Raw genomic sequence first — 21390 nt, forward strand, 5'->3', positions numbered from 1 at the left:
GTTGAAGTGTGGTAGAGCTGAGCTCGTCTGAGGAGGTGCCCCCATGCTGGGATCCTACTGAGGCTTCCTGACGTTGCAGAGCAGGTAGAGTCGCCCCATTCTTCCTCTCTTTACAGCCAGAGGAGAGCCTGAAGATCAACATGCTGCCCTGTCTTTGAAGTGCCTCTTTTCTTGGCACGTTTCCCACAACAGTGAGATGGGCACAACCCCTTAACCCTTTGGTTATGACTCTGAATACTCATCTTTATTCAGTCCTAGGGTTCACAGGAAGTCGATTTGCTAATTATAAAACAGTAGTTAGTCCAGCCAAAAGCTTTTAAATGAGAATTGTGATTTATTTGGCTGGTGTGTATCTGTTCCACATTAGCATAATTAAAATGTACAGAGCGAATGAGCTTTTTGCACAGCCTCAACTGGTTTGGTTCAAATTGCAGCTAGGAGATGTATTGCTCGTTAATGCCTATCAGTATAGCCATTAGTCAGCAAAACTCCTTGCTTTGTATAATCTTACCAGGGGAAAACTTACACAGCAAATTCCTTCTTGTTTTCATGTGTGCTGGACCGAAGAAATTAGCTTCTACTCTAAAAATAACAGTGGACTGGTTCTCCTCTCAAACCACTGTAAATCAGGAGTGATTTTATTAAAATCTCTGGGCTGATACAGACAGTCAATGTTAGGAAAGAATCCAGCTTAATATTTCTGAGGCTTGCTTATCAGTGTATAACTGATCATGTTTATTAAAAATACAGAGCAGTAAGCATGTTTAATGTTAATAAAACTCACTAAACTGGCAACATGGATACTCAGTGTGGTGATTTAATTTCACCATTATTTTTAAGTGTCTGACCTTCATTCAAAATTGTTCAGTGATGGAGAATCCATGGCCCTTAGCAAGATTGTTCTATTAATCTCCTACCTTCATAATTAAACATTTCTGTCTTACTTCTAGCCTAAACTTGGCTATATTCAGTCTCTCCCATCCTATCTTTGTCTGCTGGGTTAAAGAGCTCTTTATTATTCAGTCTCTGACATCCCTAATGCTCATTTCCTTTGTCTTTAGATCAACTCCAGGGATGATAATGGTGTGATTGCTGGATCCTGGGACAATACGTACACTTACGGTGTCGCACCTTCAGCCTGGACAGGAAGCGTGGACATTCTCTTGGAATATTACAGTTCTAAGCAACCCGTGCGATATGGCCAGTGCTGGGTCTTTGCCGGCGTCTTCAATACATGTAGGTATCAGTGAGAAAAGCTCCACGCTGCTATGCAATTCTTGCATAACAGAGACAGCTTTTAGGTTAAACTAACTAAAATACTTCCTGGCTCTGTGGTGTTCAGGAGTAAATAGTAGAGATACTTAAAAATACATGGCTAAAATAGATGGTCTTTAAATAAACCTTCAGCATCTCCTTCAGTTCAGCTGCTCTTCCACACAAATCTGTTAAATATTTATTCGTTCAGTAAAATGTATTCAGTGACTCATGAGGGTAAGTTTGGGAGAGAGAAAGTTAGTCTTTTGGCACAGTCCACATTTCTGTTAGGAAATCTGAGATGAAGAGGGGGCTTGTCACCTAGACCAGCAACATGACACTATTACCCAATATGGGATATGTGATGGTGTTTCTGCTCCAGAAAGGCCAAATCTTACCTAGCGAGGATTTTTCCTAGCAAAATTGGCGTGCACTGCCCCAGCACCTGTATACTGAGCACTGTTAATGTTTTCTATGAAGTTTGTGAACCAGAACAATGAGAAAAATGCTGGCCTGGTTTATTAATTGTATACACTACAAGGTTAAGTCTAAACACACTTGATCAAACTAGAGTTCCAATGTTCAGCAAACAGGGTGTTGCAGGTTGTAAAACCCAGTAGGGAAAGCAGTGTTGGATTGGTCCAATTTTTTTACTGTCTAGCACTTTCTAACAGCATCATCTGTTAATACACTGGAACACACTGCAGCATATTGGCAGTCAAGAAAGACTCTGGGAGTGTGCATTATACAGATAATGGGGACCAGACATTAGAAGCAATACTTAAGTGCCAATGTAGAGCCAGTCAAGCAGTTCCTATGCTTATGGCACTGGCCAATAGAAGCAGCTGAACAGAAACTAAAAGTAAGTGTCTTTCTTAAGCCCATATGATCTTCCTTAGAAGCACTTACAACTTACACATTTAAGTATCAAACTGGGGGGTACCAGATCAGCTTATGACCAGGGGGACACAATGGGTATTTCTGCAGGCTTGGAGACTACTTTTCATCAAGTACTTTTCATCCACAGCTGAAGGTCTAAGCTTTGGTCCTTGTATTTAAGATGTGAAAAGAAAATTACAGAAAAACTCTCCAAGAAACCTTTCCCCTTTTTCATCTGTCTCAATACAGTCACATGTTGTTGTCCAAGGAATCGCATTGTATTTCTCTTTACATTATACTTCTATCAAAAATGAATGATATTAATCACCCATCTTCTGCAGCAAACATGGAAATTAAATAATTAATCACAAGTTACAAGACTGGTTCTTCACCCTCAGGCAGCCCTGGACTTCTCTGCATTTTCACTTTATTTTTGCCTGTTCTGTATGTGTTTGTTTCATTTTGTACACAGTTTTCCTCCAATTTGGATAATTGAGTTTCATAACTGATTTTGGTTACCTGAGGTAGTTCAAAAGCTATTCAAAACAGTAAGGACCTCAGAAATAAAGCTGTCTTCTGACCACCTAGCCTTCTGCTGGCATACGCTTCTCACAGCTGCGGTGGGGGATACAGTTTCAGGTTTCTCTGCTTCTCTTTCATATATCTGGAGAGGTTCCTGTATGGATTTGGGGAGGTGCTGGCAGATGCTCTGTCCTTCTACACATGAAATGGTTCATTTTATTCCTGGTTGCAGTGGGATAATGGGCAACCACCCACATACAAAGAACGTGAGAGATGTCTATTTCCTTCACTGCCTGAGGTCGCGTGGTCTGTACTTGATGCTCCTCAGCCTCTGCACTACGCAATGGGTTCGAAAAGGCTCTTGCAAACGTTTCGTATGGATGCAATTCCTTGCAGTGGCTTCCACAGCCCACTTTGTCTTCTCTGCCCATTGTCTCATCTGGATTTCTCTAGATCACATGCTGACACACACACACCAGTTCTCCCACCTTCCCCCCAGCAGTGGCCACTAATCACCACTATGCATTATTTTGCCTGCAGGCCACTGTGAAACTAGGGTGACACAGCAGAGGCCCAGAGCCTGCTGTGTTAAATGGAGAGGCGTATTTATCTGGGGCAAAACTAGACTTGGTTTGCTGCCTAAGTTAGTCAAGGCAGAGACCTGCCACTTTGTACTGCAACTATTGCTGAAGTATAAGGTTTGTTGAGCATTATGAAATAAAAATGTTGTCCAGTGGCTGATCTGATATGTAGCCACTGACACATCCAGCTGCTGACCACTGCACAGAGAGAACAGCAAAGGTCCGAACAGTCATGTGCAACTAAAAGGGTTGTTTTGAGCTGCTTTTGACTCTTTCTCAGCTGACAATGTTTTATCATTGTGACCAGTCCAGCTTTCCAAGGTTACTGTACTGTACACTCTGGATAGTCATCCGTTAAAAATGCTAAAACATTCTGAAAAATGGTCATTAATCTTGAAATTGTCAGACAAATTATTTTCAATGAGCCCTGATGGCTCATGTGTTGGAAGCCTGGGAGGGCACTTGAATTAAGTTTAATCAATAGGTACATATGGTATTGGATGTATCCAGGTAATTTGTCATCCAGGAACTTTAAATGAATGTGCAGTGTTACACTTTATTGGGAGTCACAGTAGTGACACTAATGAATATACAAAACCCAGCAGTAGCAGCAAGGGCCATTCAACATTGCAGCATCGGAACTCTTTTTAAATAGGATTTTCAATAAAAATGTTCTCCCTATCCAAAAAAACCCACTCTGTTCTCTGTAGAAACATGTTGGCTCCTAAACTGGAAAACAGGAACGTTTTTGGCTGAGAGACAAATTATTTCATCTTGAGAAGCTAGATGTTGTGTTATGCTGCAGACCCCCTCTCCCCTCGGGGCCGTGCTCCACACCTATTTACCAGCCAGGGTGCACCATAAACACAGAAGCTTAATGATGCACTACTGAACTTCAGTTGTAGCCGTACTGTTTCCACATTTGCCGAATTTACCACTTGTCAAATGGGAAGAAGAGCCATCAGTGCTTCATTGCGATGGTCTGAGATTTAGGGGTAGGGGATTGGTTTTTTTTGTATCCTCCTTTTAAGATCCTTTATGGGAAGGGACTGTTGACTCCAAAATACTATTACTTAGCAATCAATACAAATCATGTAATGCATTTTGTTCAGACTCGCTAGCTATGACGTTTCACATGCAAATAATGCAGCTTTTCCCCCTTGTTAGCAATAATTTTCTGTTTTATTCTTTCTGTTCTCCAGATCCCTTCTGATGGCAGATATCAAACAGGAAAACTCCAAATCAGCCAAAAGGGGATAGTTTCTATTAATTTTCTTTTTAGCACAGTCTCGTGATTCTACGGGGTTACGGATACCAGGAGACCTAACACATTTTGCATTTCTTGCAAGCTTAAACTTATTTTTCTTTATACCACATTTGGTCATGCAGTTGACCCATTGCACTTAGATTTGCCCTGGAAAGCTACAGTGTGGTCACTATGCAAGACTGTTCTAAAACTATTGGTAACCAGCTGCTTAGGTTATAAATGTTGTGCTATTACATATCTTGAAGGCTCATCATTTTGGGACCAAATAAAATATTTAATATATTCCATATAAAAACAGATAGGAGGAATTATTTGGGTTGATTTGACTGAGTTTTCTGATTTTATTCTAGTTATTAATAGTTTCTCTCTACTCATCCTGTCATCCATGACCACAGTCTTCATATTTGTCCTTCTCATCGCACTTCTCTCTTTGCCACAGTTCTGAGATGCTTGGGGATACCTGCAAGACTCGTTACCAACTATTCTTCTGCTCATGATAACAATGCCAATTTACAGTTGGACTTCTTTCTGGATGACGAAGGGAAAATAGACACCAAAATTACAAAAGACTCTGTCTGGTGAGTTCTCCTGACAAATGCCTTTAATGTGTCAACTATGTAAGTAGCAAAAAACATAACAGCAATGCCTGTGGTTTATTTACTTCTCTGTGCATTAAAGAACACTGCTAGCTTGTGTAAAACAGAATGAATGGATTGTTAGTAGGCTGACTAATATGAAGTGCTTGTCATGTAAAGAGACAAAGCCTAGGGGATCCCACTCTAATGTTACCATACAGTGCACTTTTAAGCACACTGGAGGAGAGCTGGAATGAGTTTGTGCTCCTTAGGGCCAGGCCGTTTCTCAAAATGTAAAGGGGTAGGATGGGCACTTCCATCAGTCTGGAGTCAGGCTCAAAGGGATACCTCAGTATCTATGGAAAAACACCCTTCTTGCTCTGCTTCTGCCCAGTTCCCATATTTGTAGGCTGGTTTTACATTGTGTACATGCAGTCATTGTTGCAAATAGGTACTTTCCAAAATAAACCCAGTTCAGTTGAAAAAGAAACAAGCCAAGGTGTCATACAAATTACTGAAATGCTATCACCAGACTTATAAAAAGAAATCTCCCTAGGAACAAGAAATGGGAGTCTACGTATTCTTTTGGAGAAGACAGTCCTCTGTTTTGCTCCTAGAACTCTTCCTGTCTCCTGTCTGACAGGAGAAGTGCACCATATATTGATTATATGCTCTGTTCCATAGAAATTATGTGTGGGTTATCGGGCCTCAAGCCTCTCCTTCTCAGAGTGAAGCAGTTAATGTGACCTCTATGTTCCTATATTCAGGAGATACTTGTCCTATTCAGTGTTAATGTACCTGATTTGTGTCAATGATATCTTCAACTCATCAGCATAGCTGCTCATCAGCATGTTTCATTAACAACTTAATCTCTTTAAGTCTTTATATTAAAACTATAATAAACCCATTCTGTGGTGGAGGAAGTAACTGAACCTGTTGCTGTAACCTCTTTTATGTGATTTCCATAATCTGCTACCAAGAGGGAATCTAAGGAAAACAATTAGGTTCATTTACATCTGAAGCTTGTATCACAGAATAGTCGAGACTGGAAGGGACCCCTGGAAGCCATTCAACCCCCCTGCTCAAAACAGAGTCAGCTAGAGCAGGTTGCTCAGGTCTGTGTCCAGTTGGGTTTTGAATATCTCCAAGGATGGACAGTCCACAACCTCTCTGGGAAACTTGTGCTAGTGCTCAACCACTCTCACAGTAAAAAAGTGATTGCTGATGTTCAGACAGGATTTCCTGTGTTTCAATTTGTGCCCATTGCTTCTTGTCCTGTCAAGTGGGGCCACTGAGAAGAGTCTGGCTCTGTCTTCTTCTGCCTTACTCCCTAACCAGGCATTTATACACATGGATAAATTGTATTGAGCCTTCCCATCTCCAGCCTGAACGGTCCCAACTCTCTCAGCCTCTCCTCACATACAGCCTCTCCTCACGTATCAGCCATCCCTTCCAGTTTTCTATATCAGCAAACTTGCTAAGGGTGTAGTGGGTCTCATCATCCAGGTCATTAATTAAGATGTTAAACAGTATTGGACCCAACATCAACCCCTGGGGTACACAACTAGTGACTAGGCTCCAGCTGGAGTTCACACCACTGATCACAAGCCTCTGATCCCAGCAGTTCAGCCAGTTTTCAATACACCTTACTGTCCACTTATCTGGTCTATACTTCAATGGTTTGTCTATGAGGATGTCCTGGGAGATGGTGCTAAAGTCAAAAAGGAAACCAACCCCCATGCACTGGTCTCCCCTTGCCCACTCAGTCATTCATTTCATCAGAGAAAGCTATCAGGTTGGTAAGACACGGCTGGCCTTTTGTAAATCCATGCTGACTACTGCCAGTTACCTTGTCCTTAATATGTTTGAAAATGTTTTTGAGAAGAATTTGCTCTAAAACCTTCCCAGGGATCAAGGTGAGGCTGACAAGCCTGTAGTTCCCTGGGTACTCCTTCTCTTTTTTGAAGAAAGGAGTGATACTTGCTTTCTTCCAGTCCTCAGGAACGTCCCCCAGTCACTATTACCTTTTGAAGATAGATATGAATGGTCTTACAATGATATCGGCCAGATCTCTCAGCACTTTTGGGTCTATTCCATCAGATCCCTTGGACTTCTATGTCTCCAGTTGGTTTAAATATTCTCTAACTTGTTCCTCCTCTACAGATGGTAGATTTTCGTTACTCCACACTTCCACATCGGTCTCAGGGGCTGTGATTCCTGAGGGCAAACCTTAGCAGTAAAAAACAAGGCAAAGAAAACATTGAATACTTTGGCCTTTTCTTAGTCCTTTGCCACCAGGTCCCCTGCCTCATTCAGCAGCAGACCCACATTTTCCTTAGTCTTCCTTTTGATACTGATGTACTTGCCTTTCTTACTGCTGTTCACGTCATACTCCATTTGATCTGGGTTTTGGCTCTCCTAAACCTGTCCCTGCATGCTCAGACAGTGTCTCTATATTTCCCCTGGTCACCTGTCCCTGTTTCCACCTCTTGTGCACTTTTTTTTTATGTTTGAGTTTAGTTGGGACCACCTTGTTCACCATGTGGGCCTTGTTCCACTTTTGGTTGATTTCCTGCACGTAAGGATGGACCATTCTTCAGGTTGAAGGAGGTGACCCTTGAAAAACAACCAGCTCTCCTAGACCCATCTTCTGTCAAGAACTGCATCCCATGGGATTCTTCCAAGCAGGACCTCAATCAGGCCAAAGCCTACTCTCCTGAAGTCCAGGGTTGTGGTCCTGCTATTTGCCTTGTTCCCTCCTGTTAGGATCCTTGGGTGTTCCCAGTTTGCTAAGCTGCATCTGGTCTATGTGACAGCAGGACCTCAGTACGTCTCATGGGGCTGGTCCTTCTACGGCTCACAGAGCTGTGAAGGAACAGTCACTCTTCTGAAATTTCCTCTACCTATAAATGATGTGAAACAAGGCCCAGTGACTGGCCACCTCACTGCTCAGTCCATATATACCCAGTAGTGGACTATTGCCATGCTTCAGATGTGTCACTGTCTCATTTTTTCTTCTTCTCCCCTTCTCCTAACCTGATCCATGTTTTTTTCCATTCTTTTGGGGCAGGGCCAGACTATCAGCTCCACTGAAATCCGTATGCAACTTCACACCAGCATCTCATCCTCCCATCTTATGTTTGCTTTTCTTTGGCTTGATTACTTTTCAAACTGCCTTGTTCATCCTTTCATTCTCCTGGTCCATTTATTAGTACATGGTGCACATAACCCTTTGGGCATGATTTAATATAATACACACCTCTTTTCATTTCTCCTCTGTGTCCTTTCTCTTCATTACTCTGTACTGCTCCATGGTAGCCCACATGCTGACTTTAAAAGGCTTGTGTCTTAACCTTGATTTTATTTTTAATGTCTCTTTTATTTCTTTTCTTTTTTTTTTTTAAAGGACGAGCTCAAGATATTTATAATGATTTTTTAATATTTATTTCTCACTTTTATTTATAATCTCCTGAAAACTGGAAGCAAAGCTCTTTTTCTTTATTAATATATAATTTCTGTTGCCTTGTACTGCTGGAGCTGATCTGTCTTCAAGTTTTAAATACTCTCGGACTTCAGGGATACTTGGAGCCAGGATTTTTAGTCTAATCAATCTCCAAGTGTGGGGCTCCCTCTGAATGTTATCTGACATTTCTTTATTTTTATTAAAGATCATCTTCTCCCTCAGGATAGGAAACAACAACAAAACATATACAAAATTACACAGACTTTGCAAAAAGTTATTTTTATAAAGCTGACTGGATTTGGGCCCACCAGCACTGCTTCTGTCCCCTTACTTTGTTCTCTTTGTCTTTCTTAATGATGTTCTCTTGGATGGGAATCAAGACTCACTCCTAGTGTGAGGTCCAAGCAGACCAACCTCAGTTACATCAGCAGAAACTTGCTCAAAGTCACCCAGCCCCATGGGGGTTCTTCCATGACCAGGCCCATGGAGAAAGCCCTTCTGAGACCTCTGCTCTCCCATTCACTTCCAGCTCAATTTTCTCTAATTTCTCACTAATGTTATCAGTGTCTCTCTCAACCCCAATGCCTGAGCTTATTAGCTAATGAAAGGGCAGCAGCTGTTTCCAGCATGTGCCTGTCTCATAAGCAATACGAAGTACCCTTAGATTGTCTTCCAGGCATAAAACCCACCTGGTCATCTTTTATTAATTTCCCCATCGCTTTGTTTAGTCTATTCGTAATTATCTCTGTAAATATTTAATGGTCACTACATTGATCTGTATAGCCATTCTTGCTTTCTTTAATGTCTCAGGCTTGCTGTAGAATACAAGAACTACAGAATCAGCTTAACAAATTATGGCTGGGAAGCCAGCTCCTCAGCTGTGCTCACTTCTACCAGAGAAAAGTTTCTGCTACATTTTGGAGAGGGAAACGTTCCCCTCATCCCCCTTTCCTTAATGCTCATGTGCTTTACAAGCAATGTCTTTCTGTCCATTCACATGCAATATCCTTAAGTGTATTTGTTATTTGCATGGCAGCAGACGTAAAAAAATTGCCTTCCTGTTGTGCCCGACACTACACCAATAGATACTAGTAAGAAAGGTTCTGTCCCCTAGGATGAGTATAGGAAAAAATATAGAAAAAACTGCATTACCTAATTACAGAATTGAAGCAGAGCTGCCATTTTCTGCACTGTTATCCCCAGCTTGGTTTTATCATCCTTCCCTCCTGCCTGCTCTTCAGGTTCTTCTTTCACAGAACACAAAGCCAGTGACACATCTGAGTTTGATTCAAAGTGAACCAGTGAAGGTTTCAGGGAAGGGATTGTCTCTCTCACATGTTGGAATAACAGTTTTCAAAAATCCACCTACCACAACGTGCGTCCCCATTCTCTAGTAGCCCTCAGCAAAGCTCTGTGAGCATGATTCAGCATTGACTACTCTCAGCAGCATCAAATATTCAAGTGTGTGTCATTTTCCTTGAATAATTCCTTTTTCTGTAGTGCTGCTTCATTAACTCTCCTAACTGACAAGTTTCACCCTGATCCAAGCTTTCATTTCCACTTTGAAAAGTCTTGTTAGACAAGCCTCAGATCCTTCCGACTCTGCTCCATGGCTGGTTTTCACCTATTATTAATGAAATGGTCAGAGTTTAACAATCCCCATTTTGGTTGCTAATATTATTGCGTGTACTAGGGGCTGTATCAGCAGCTACACAGATGTAATTTTATTCATATCTGCTGTAGGATATGTATAATTTGCAACCAAAATTGCCCCTTTCTCTACTCCTTCCTTCTTTTATTTTTTGCAGTAATTAAATTCAAACACTTTGCTAGCTTTACTGCAGGACCCTCTTCCTAGATTGTCTTTTTTTTCTTGCTTGTGCTCTTCCTTGAGTGCCGGTAGTATTGCAGGAATTTACGAGTTCTGGCTTTCTTTTCTGCTCATCTTTGAAACATTCTGGGGAGACTGTGATGGTGCTGTAATGGTTTTTTCTTTTCCTGAGCATCCAGCCAAGTGAGGGCATTTCAACCCTGAGCACCTAGATGAACCCCTCTCAGAAACTCACCTCTCACCATACTGTCCTGGGCCCTAAAGGCAAGATTTGGCCCACAGTGGCTGTAGGTGGGTTTTGTAGAAAGCTGTATGTGCTAGGGGATCTGACCTCCCTCACTGGCATGACACACTGGGAAGGCCTTAGAAGGAATCCACAATGAGGATAGTCTTATAAAGCCTATGCAGGGTCTTTTTCTCAACCAACATGGAAACCAGCTAAGCATGTTTGGTTTGAGCCATGAAAACAAAGCTACAAACTGGACGTTATGGAGTTGATCCTTAACTCTCTTCAGAAGAGGCACCAAAGCTTCAGTCTTAATAGTTATAAAGCAGACCATGCTTCAATGGCTTGAAGAAGATTCAAAGCTTGCTTTAGCAGGCACACTGAAGTGGAGGTGTCTGGCTGGAAAGGGATTGTAGTTTGTGTAGCTCTTCATATACCCCAACAATCTCCAAGCACTGAAAAGTTTTCTGAGACATTTGCATTCAGAACACATTAGAAGAATCAAAAAGCTTCTTCAACTTGCAGTCAAGAAACTACAATGAAGGATTGTGGCCTTCAGGTTTTAACAGATAGGTACCAAACTTTTAGACCTAAAAATCTGTTTTCTAAAAAAGCTGACTTTTTCACCCCCAAATTGGCAAATGTTGTTATTGAAGCAATGGCAGGACATAAAAACACAGGTTTGTTTTAGTCTGTATGCTCCTTTCCAATAATTTAATATTCTGGTCTCATCTCTTGTCTAAGGAACTATCATTGCTGGAATGAAGCTTGGATGACCAGACCTGATCTTCCTGTTGGTTTTGGAGGATGGCAGGTTGTTGATGGGACACCCCAAGAAACCAGTGATGGTAATATTGCCTGAAGTCCTCCTTAGCTCTCTTCCCAACACTTGGGTTCTTTGTGGCAAACAATGAGCTGACGATAGCTGAGCCAGTGGCACCGTATGGCTGGTAACAACTTCTTGCACCAGATAACCACACTCACCTGTGCTCAGGGACTTCTCCTGATTTGTTTTGAGCTCTAAAATAAGTCTGTCCTTATTATAACACTGCTTATGATGCATGTGCACAAAATCCTGCATGAGAAGGGCCCTGCTTGGTACAGAAGAGACATAGTCCTGTTGCCAAAAGATGGCTTCTAAAATTTTAGACAACCTATACAGGAGCCTAATCAAATTAATTCTCCTTCATTTTATGTCTGCAGCCCTTACTAAACTTCCTGAGCAGGCGGTAGGCAGGAGAGAAAAAGTGAAAAGCCACTGTTCTTTCTTCCCAGTCCTTAATTTTGCAGTTCTTAAAAGGTATTCTTAGCAAATTTGCAGTGAGATCTTTCTCAGTCTGTGGTATAACTGAGCCCTCCCAAAATTATCTGCTTTAACCAAAACCAGGTGTAACTGCGTTTCAAGCACTTGAGACTTACAGTGGACTTTATGGTGCCATTAAGGTACCAAACCACTAGATTGTTTCAGACTTGAGCCTGTGTTGTTTAGAGGGCTGGTAACAGAAGTTAAGCTTTTCACTTCTTGGTCAGGAGTTCCTGTAAACTATTAAAAGAGTTCACCAAACCCAAAGAATTCTTTTTCTTTGAGAAAATATAACATTTTGACATGTTTTTTAATTAATTTAATCTCTCGCTTGATCTCTCTTCTCCCCATAGGTATGTACAGGTGTGGCCCAGCCTCAGTTCAAGCCATTAAACATGGTCACGTTTGCTTCCAATTTGATGCTCCTTTTGTCTATGCTGAGGTACAGACCTGAAAATTTTTAGTGCATTGAGTGGTATCAGTGGGACCATAGGTGAGACAGAAGATAGGGCTCCACTACAATTTATGGATTGTGAAGTTATTTCATGTATACTCCACGTCAAAGAAAACTCTCATAATTACATTTTGACATGCAGGCCAGTAGGTGTGATATGGCTCTAATGAATGACAGAGATTTCTCTAATCTCTGCTCACCAGTGTAATAAGCAGAAAAAGTTACTCTGGCTCCGATGAAACTTCAGGCTGTGGTCAGTTATCCTTCCCAGATTCCAGCTATGCTGGCAAATGAGTCACTAGCTCTAGCTGCTCATCTTCATCCCTTGTTAACTGTTACCTCCTTCTCAGGCTTGCCAGCAAAGCTGCTTATGTTAAGGCTCTCTTGCTTGTTTCAGTCAAAGCGGATGCAGTGATTTTAAAGGCGTCTTTGCTCACCACGTTCGTTTTGGCTGCAGTGGGTCAAGGAGAGCTCACGTGCGTGGTTTGACTGGCAGATCTGAAACGGAAATATCTCCATGAGGAGCAAGAGGGCCTGGTCTGGAGTTTTAACCTTTTGCACCACCAGAGCTGGTGTGCCCAGAATTGCAGCAGCTGTAGAGCAAGTCTCTCTAATTGAATTGTATATAGCTTAGGACAGAAGAAAATAAAGATATTTTATGTATGAAGCATTCCTCTCTCTATGGTCTAAAGCTTTTTGGTGCAAGGAATGTGTAATCATGCTCCCCAAGTCCAAACAGTGTCTCTGTAGCCTACTCAAGTTTACACTGTCTGTTGTTCTGGAGCTGCAAATAGTAAAATTAATCCAGTCATTATTGCAGCATATGACTAATTTTAAACATGGACTTCAATGCCAGTGGGACTTCAGGTCAATGTGTCGTTATTCTGAGGGGAGATAGGCTGGCTTCCCTTCCTCTCTCTACTTCCATGTATCTCAATCCTTTTTCATTTAATTTTATAGGTGAATGGTGATATTGTTTACTCAAGAAGGGAGAAAGATGGAACCCAAGTGATAGAAAAAATTGACACAACCCATATTGGGCAGTTGATTGTGACCAAGGAAGTTGGGGGTGATGGAATGATGGACATTACCGAGGAGTACAAGTTCCAAGAAGGTAACCTGAAATGGGGTGGGACCATACTGATGTAGATTTACCTCAGTCAGATCTTGGACGGTGGATTTATAGATCTCTGGTACTGAAGGAGCTGCATGAAAAACTGCCAAGGTGCCCTCTGGAACTCTTTATTTGTAACTCCACCGTGGAAACACTGCAGATGCCTTGATAACAGCAGACTTTGCTACTTAGAAATGCTTTGGACTGAGTAAGCTGTAGTGAAAACAAAAGGTAGTCATGGAGTAACTCAAAGCATTCAAAATAATTCAAGGCTTTCTGTGCAGATGTTTAGACATCTCTTACACAGGCCAGATGTTTGCACAGCATATATCAGTGTAGCTCCATTAATATCAATTGAGCTAGGTCAATTTACCTGACATGGCTTGAATCTTTGAGACCCCTCACTTTGAAGTTGTGAGGTTCTCCTGATACTAAATTCACCACGGGAAGGTTCACTGTCTTCATCCATTCTTTTCAGCTACCACACACTATGGAAGATGCACCCCTGTGATTGGTGAGTGGGCTAATGCAGTACCCCTGTTTCCCTTCTAAATTTTATTTTCATTCACTTCTAGGCTCAAAGGAGGAGAGACTAGCTCTTGAGACTGCTGTGATGTACGGTGTTAAAAAGCAGACTACCCAAGCGACAGTGTATCAGCCACAGACGGATGTTGACATGGACTTCCAAGTGCAAAAAGCGGTCCTTGGCAGTGACTTTAAAGTCACTATAACTTTCAGGAACAGAAGTCACAACTACTACACTGCTACTACATACCTTTCAGGCAACATAGTGTTTTATACAGGAGTCGTAAAAAATGAATTCAAGAAACACTCTTTCAGTGCAAAACTGGAACCCTCTTCATGTAAGACTTGCATAGTTGTTTTCAAACCTGCTAGCTTTTTTTCTTTGTGTCATTAACTGTCACCAATGTCTCTACCCATGGGTAGAGCCAATTCTACTAGCGAGGGGTAGGATACTCTATTGGGTATCAGGAGGCTCCACTCCCAACTCTGGCCCTGCCACAGGTGTCGTTTAGAGCTAAGACTGTTTTCTTCAGGCTGTTGCTCCCTGCACAATGCTCTCTTACACCAAGCTGCATGTCTGGGAACTGTTATTTTTTTCTTATTTAGTACAAAAGCAAAGGAGTGCTGGTATTAAGCTGCAAGGTATTGTTTTTCATACCTTTAGTCTCCTAGCAGTATCTCAGCAAGTGAAGGAAAGTTCTGGATCCCCAGGCTGTCATTTACAGGGACAAAAAGGCGAATATCTTGTCTTACCTGAAAGAAGCTGACAAGCTCTGAGTGGGTCCAAGTGCACATCTGGCTTTGGAGGGCTGGGTGCCTCAGGATTTTATATTTACAGCGATCTAAAATGTTGATCTGTATCTAGAATGTGACACTATAGAGCAGGGGCATTTGTCAGCTGGGCAGGTGCCCCAGTGGTGAGTTATCTTTACAGATGCAGTGTTCGCTTTTCCTAGTGCACTCTGGACTGCGGTGGGGAGATCCTGCCTCCCTCTTCTCATGAGAAAAGCAGTTCCTGACAGCCTAGCTCACACATCTGAGGGCAGGATTTTGCACTACTCAAAGTAGGGAAAAGGCATGTTCTCCTTTTTTATTTTGGACATAACGAATTTATTTCCTGTCAGCCATGGCAGCCCCATTCGGAAAACAGTCAGCAAGTGTGGAGGACCTGCTCTACTCCAGAGCACTGTGGAGCAGGCTGGTTGTAGATCCCTGGCTTCTCCAGCAAGAAGTGACTGCTAATCACTTGCTCTTCTGACAGGCCTGTGCTCTTGGGTCAGTGCCTCCAGCTCAGCAAAAGTGATAAGATCATGCTCTTATGGAGACTAAGTCAGAGGATCCTCTACTTGAGTTCCCTAGTGAGAAAGTCAGGAGCAATAATTTTGCCTTCTTGATGCTGCTACTGGGCAAAAGCAATCTCTGCTGAGCGCAGCAGGAGTGGCAGGACTTTAGGAGGCCAAAGGATAGGCTTCCTGATCTGGGTCTGGTGCTGGATCACAGCAACCCTGGATGACCTCTGAGCTTTCTCATCTGCCTTGTCTATCTCATCCCAGCTCAGGACACTCTGTGAGCCCTCTCTCCTCAAAGAGGACAGGTTTTATCTCAGTGAGAAGCCTCTGTGGAATCATGGTTCCCGCTGTGCCTTCAAAAAAAAAAAAAAAAATCCTCCACTTTGAGCATCATCTAAAACTGCACATTTTGATTTGGAGCTGATCGATCTCCATAAAGTAGGAGTCAACTTACAAGTATCTACAGGTGAAGGTTAATAAAAATTCCATTTCCAGTCTATAACAAAGCCCTGACAGCTGCTTGCTGGTTCTTTCTAACTCCCTGACTCATTTGCAAGGGGTCTGGAAATGGGCTGACTCTGGGTTGCATTGGGTTGTTCCAATACAGCCTATCAAAACACAGTGTGGGGTTTTATATTGGCTTGCATCAGTTACTAAATATTTGATCAGAAATACTGCAGAACTTTTTTGAGACTTGGATAGGTACAGTAAAAAAATCAATTATTTCAACTGCTTGGTCTAAATTCTGTGCCACTTCTTTGACAGGGGAAAATTCAGTCTTACATCTGCTTTTGCATCAAAGGTTGTGTAAGGCATTATTACCTAAAACACAGCTTCTGCAGTGCTTTGAGGCTCATCTATCTCCTCTGTGCAAGAAACGAAATGGATAGATAATGTTTAAGCATCACTGAGCCTCATAATGCTTTTTTTCTAAGTTAAGTAAATGGTTTGTAAAAAGCTTCTTGAAACTGTGCTGGAAACTCTGAACTGACCGATGGCGAGTGAACACAGACTAGAGAGAGGGACCAGAGAGAACAGAACATGAATTTTCTTGCGTGTGTACCAAACGTATGTCCCCATCACTGCCTCTGGCCAAGGAGACATGTTTTGAGGTATTACCACCTTTCAAGGTGGAAATGAGCTAATTAGCTGAGCTACAGTCATCGACTTGTAGAGCACTTTGTCCCACAACAGGACAAAAAAAGTCCTCACCAGTTATGCCATCTCTGAAGGTGGTACGTAAAGCTTGAACATGAATTCTTTCAGCTTTGCCTTGGAAAGGAGTACGCGTGCAGTCAGGAATGGTGTCTGAGCAGATGGGCAGTGTGATGGGAGGCAGCGTGATCATGTGCAACTGTGTGAGAATACTGTCAGGGGTGTGATGGTAGGATACCTTCTGAGGCACTCAGGAGGAATTTGTAGGCTTCATTCATGGCAAGAAGTGTGTATATATATATGGAGGTAACAAAGAATTACAATATAATAAAGACGTGTCAAAGGCATTCTTCCAGCTCATGCTGCTTGAAAGAATGAAGCAAACTTAAGTTTTCAAATAGGAAGCGAATGCATGATTTTTCAGAATAATGATTAAAGGGATCGTGTGGGTTGAAAGCATCTTTGAGGATTTGAATAGCTTAAACCTTCCAGTGCCTTCAAAGGTGCTCTCGCATCTACTTGGTTATATTTAGTTTTCTATTTTTTTTGAGAGAGACTGTAAGGCAGCTCAGTGTTGTGTCTCCCTTGGCTTTCCCAGGTGCAGTAAGTGGTACTGGCAACTTACCAGCACAGCCAGTGCTAAGGAAATGGAAGTCTATTATTCTTTTTTTTTCCTGTGGTGATTAAATTTAAACAGAAAAGTTCATCTTTCCTTCCACTGTAAAGTAAATGTCTCTTCAATTGTAACTGATATATTTATTTATTTACTTACTTACACACACAGATGAAAATACCTTGCCTGATTTATAGTTTACAGTTTGGGGCATTATGGGAAATTCTTTTACAAGAGATACAGAGTGAGAGGGAGGGAGGGAGGGAGGGGGAGCACATCAAGTAAATGTAAGGCTGGCCTGGTAAATCCAGGTCAGGTAGTCACCAAGGGAGTCGCTTTGAAACCAAATCAAGGAACTGGTTTTGATGTGGGCGGATCAAAAGATTGAAAAGGGGTGAATGTCATTTACCCAACTGAGTTCAGTTATCTCAGTGTGTACAGTGTATGTCACAAATACAATACAAATAATGGATAACAGTAATAATCTTGGTTAACAGATGGGAGATCTTGATATGTTTACTAGGGTTATAATGAATGTTTACAGACGCAAGAGCTCCAGATCTATATATTCTGACCGGTTACTTAGTTAGCAAGTCTGCTTCTCTGCATCACATTCTCACACCATTGTTGGTCTGGGAATTGCAGTTCAATATGGTTAAAATTAATGATTCCCTGCATCTCAACCATCTAGCTTAGGGGGACTTGTTCCTTCCAATAATTATCGTCAGGGAGCATGTGAAAGCTCTCTGGAGGGCATGCTGGTGACAGGAGGACCTTCTTGCTAAATTTTGCAGGCAAGTTCAGTCTAGGACAATGGCAGATATCCAGACATGTCTTGGAGAGCAGGTGATCTCCTAGGTAGCCTGCATGGGCTCACAACCCCCAGTGGCTACTCTGGGGGCATCCCTGGTGGCAACCCTCTGCCAGGAAGAGAAGCAGAGAAAGCACAGGAATAAAGCGAAAGGGCAAATCTATACAGGGCTGACACTCAAAAGCTGGTTTGCATCTTCGTGCCCAGTAGCTATTTATTGCCAGCTTTGCTTCTCACTTATTTTGTGGTAGTTCCTAAAAACCTTCAAGACTGACCCAGGCCTGTGCTGATGGGCGCTGGGCAGAGGCACAAACGCAGCCCTTGCCCCAGGGAGCTCACAGCCTAAAGGGAAAGAGTGCAAGGTAAGAGGGGGAATGCCGAGGTAAAGGAATGAAGATAGTTTGGGCAAAAAAATCAAAGTCATTCTTTGGTGGTGGGCCACTTTTTTCCAAGACACTCATGTAACTGGCACTGGCCATGTTGGGAGGAACAATTAGCCATTAGATTGCTCCAGACACCTTTTTTCTTTCCTGTTTCTCCCCTCAGCTAGTGCTTTCGATGTTGTTATCAAATCCAGCGAGTACCTGAGTGACCTGCTGGACCAAGCCTCCTTTCATTTCTTTGTGACGGCACGGATCAACGAAACGGGCAAGATTCTGGCCACACAGAAGGCGACAATCCTGGAAATTCCCACCCTGAGGATCAAGGTAGCTCAGGGCTGGAGGGGAGCAACCACCATGGTGGACACGGGCTGTTCTCTAAAAGGCTGTCTCATTGACTTCTGGGATGGGGGGATGTATGTGTGTGTGTGCACGTTAGACCTTCATTCTAACATGGACCTTATAAAGCAGCAGCTGGCTGGAGTGTACGAGGGTGTATAGGTATGTTATATATTGTACTGAGTGCCCCTACATTGAAGTCTGAGGCTGACAGCATCACTGGTAGTAGAGAACTGAATTGATCTCAGTGGAGGAAGGGGGCGAAAAGATCTGAGAAAGCTGGAGAAACTCAAAGGATAAGAGAGACTCAAGTCACTCAAGTCTTTAACTACTTCAGAAGTCTATTATATTTAAAGTAACACAGCACAGAGGCCTCTTGCTAAAGAATGGACACTGCTATTGAGGTGAATTTGCTTGGAAAGCTCCTGCAGGTGTTGTAGAAAGTTCCTCCAAACTTGGACGGACAGCATCCATTTGGGACAATGCTTTCAGGATTTCAGTGCTTTACTGCCACTCTGTGAATGTACTGTTGGTGGAGTTTCCTAAAAGTTCAAGCATTTCTGGAGATGGTGGCGTGGACATGGCATTGCGGGACATGGTTTAGTGGGCGTGGTGATGTTGGGATGATGGTTGGACTTGATGATCTTACAGGTCTTTTCCAACCTTAATGATTCTGTGATTCTGTGAAAATGTAAAAGTGTAATGTTTGTGATAGGTCAAGGACCCTATGTCATATGGAAAAGGCAGGGCTGAGATTTAGAGTTCTCAATTCATAACTGGGCATCCAAATAAACTGCCTCATTTCAAAAGCACTGAGCCTTCATCTGCTTTGAATGATATCATTTGGATCTGCTTTTTTCCTAATACTAAAAAAAAATCAGAACACCTGTTCAGGAAGATTTACATAAACATGAATGCAGCTCCCTAAAATTCAGGACCTTGAAAGAATCTAAGTTTATACACCTTTTCCTCCCTGTATACTTATTTGAATCAATGTTCATATTTCCATATAATAATATATGTAGTAATCTGAAACAGCAGCCTTCTGCAGAAAATGTTTTTTAAAAAATGTATTAAAAAACTACAGTGAAGATTGCAAAATATTCCATGGTCTGCAGAAGTGTCTGATCAGACATCTGATCAGATTATTGGTATTTTCAAATAGAAGTTTTTTTGTTTACTGAGCATTCTAGGGAGGAGGTAAGCAAGACAGATAAAATCTACTTCAAATACGTGTCTTCAATAACTAAATTTTGAAAGTAGAGATTTCTTTCAATTCAATACTTAAACAGAACATTTTATACAGGATCCCAAATTTCAGCTTCAAAATAGTTTATCTTCCCTGCTCTTATGAAGAAAGGATGTTTAGTATATGAGATAGGTTGTTGTCCAATAACCATGTCTTCTAGTAAAACTGATTTTCTCTTCTCTGCTTCTTTGCGATGTGTAAAAATAAGCTGAAATTTTAATAACTGGATTTTTTTAAAAAGTGTGTGTGTGTGCGCGTGCGTGTGTATATACCTATGTATTTATATAGGAAACTGCTTTATTTTTTTTTTAAGAAACCTGAAGAAGCTTATCTCCCTAGATTTCTTGTCAGATTTCTCCACTGAATTTGACTGGCAGACTGGAGATCTTAATGTGATAGTAAGGGAGAAGAATGAAAAAACGTATTTCCCTTCATGTCTTCAGATACACCTTTGATCTTTTTCTGTTGGTCTAAGGAGATTGTCAGAGTTACCAGTGTAGGAAATGACACCTTATTCTAATTTAGCTTGAGACCAGGTTACAAAAATAAGCTTGGCAAATACAGATGATGGTCTCAGTTGCACGTGTAGGAGTTCAGGATGATTTTGAATCCCCTCCATGTAACAATGATCTTAAATGGGCAATTGAAATAAGGAGGACATAAGACCTCTAATTGGGCTAGAACTTCTGAAAATGTCACTGATGTCTTTTTGCAATTCAAGTGGCCAAATACAGTTGAAAGCGTAGCTGTGAGTATCTCATTCTTTACTCCAGTCAATATATTGGTATTTGGTGCAGAGTGATCCCTTAGACCAGAGTCATTCCAGCTTTTTGCAACTGTCACACTCCTTAAAAATTTGCAGTAGGGCTGCAGACCCCAGCATAGCACTTTAAATTTCTTGACGAGATACTTGTTTTTCTGAGTTACCTTTCTCAAGGCCCTTTAAAGTAGTCCATGGACCAAGTGGGATCTGCCAGCCATAAGTTGAAACCACTTGCCTGAGCCTTTTATATTCTTTGAGAAATGCTGTGTTTCTAGGGGGAAAAAACCCAAATCCCCGTGCATGTAGTCTTCGTTTAAAAACATGTTTATCTGGAGGTGTTTAGCAGGACAGACAGATCCCTTCAGCTATGTACTGTAATACATGTGGAAGTCAACGTGATCACTGTTCATTAGTCTCGCAGTTTAATATTTTCCAGTGCAAAATATATTGCTTTTTTGCTATGGAAGGGTTTTGGAGGACAACTGACTCTAAGGTCTACGTAGGGCGCATGCACAGGGTTAGAAATCCTTCAGAGCACGAGAGGTGGTTGCAAGGCAGGGGGAAGACAGGCAGAACACTTTTGAGGGGTGCAAGCAACGTGACCCAGAGTTTCTAATTTGAGGTAGTAAGTCCTGCTCTTCTCTCCTGGAGCTTATGTCCTGAGCAGGCCAAGCACTTCAGTGCTGGCAGGGAGCCTGGGGAGAGGGGCAGAATCTGGGAGAGAGCCCCTCTCCATTGGACCCTCAGCTCCAGGACTGTGCACGCAGATTTCTGTTTTTTCTATGGAAATGAGGGCC

At 42.0% G+C, this 21390-nt stretch overlaps 1 protein-coding gene across 1 annotated transcript in view; it reads left to right on the forward strand.

Annotated features, from left to right (window-relative positions):
• The window catches only part of F13A1 (coagulation factor XIII A chain), a 59358-nt gene that overhangs the window by 32576 nt on the left and 5392 nt on the right, over positions 1-21390 (forward strand). The window contains exons 7-13 of the mRNA XM_059836235.1: positions 1062-1236; positions 4943-5081; positions 11343-11446; positions 12255-12343; positions 13316-13469; positions 14045-14332; positions 18409-18569. Coding sequence (XP_059692218.1) covers positions 1062-1236; positions 4943-5081; positions 11343-11446; positions 12255-12343; positions 13316-13469; positions 14045-14332; positions 18409-18569 — 1110 coding nt within the window. The remainder of the gene's footprint in view (positions 1-1061; positions 1237-4942; positions 5082-11342; positions 11447-12254; positions 12344-13315; positions 13470-14044; positions 14333-18408; positions 18570-21390) is intronic.

This window comes from Gavia stellata, chromosome 3 (genome assembly GCF_030936135.1).
Source record: "Gavia stellata isolate bGavSte3 chromosome 3, bGavSte3.hap2, whole genome shotgun sequence".
In the NCBI taxonomy this organism is placed as follows: Eukaryota; Metazoa; Chordata; class Aves; order Gaviiformes; family Gaviidae; genus Gavia; species Gavia stellata.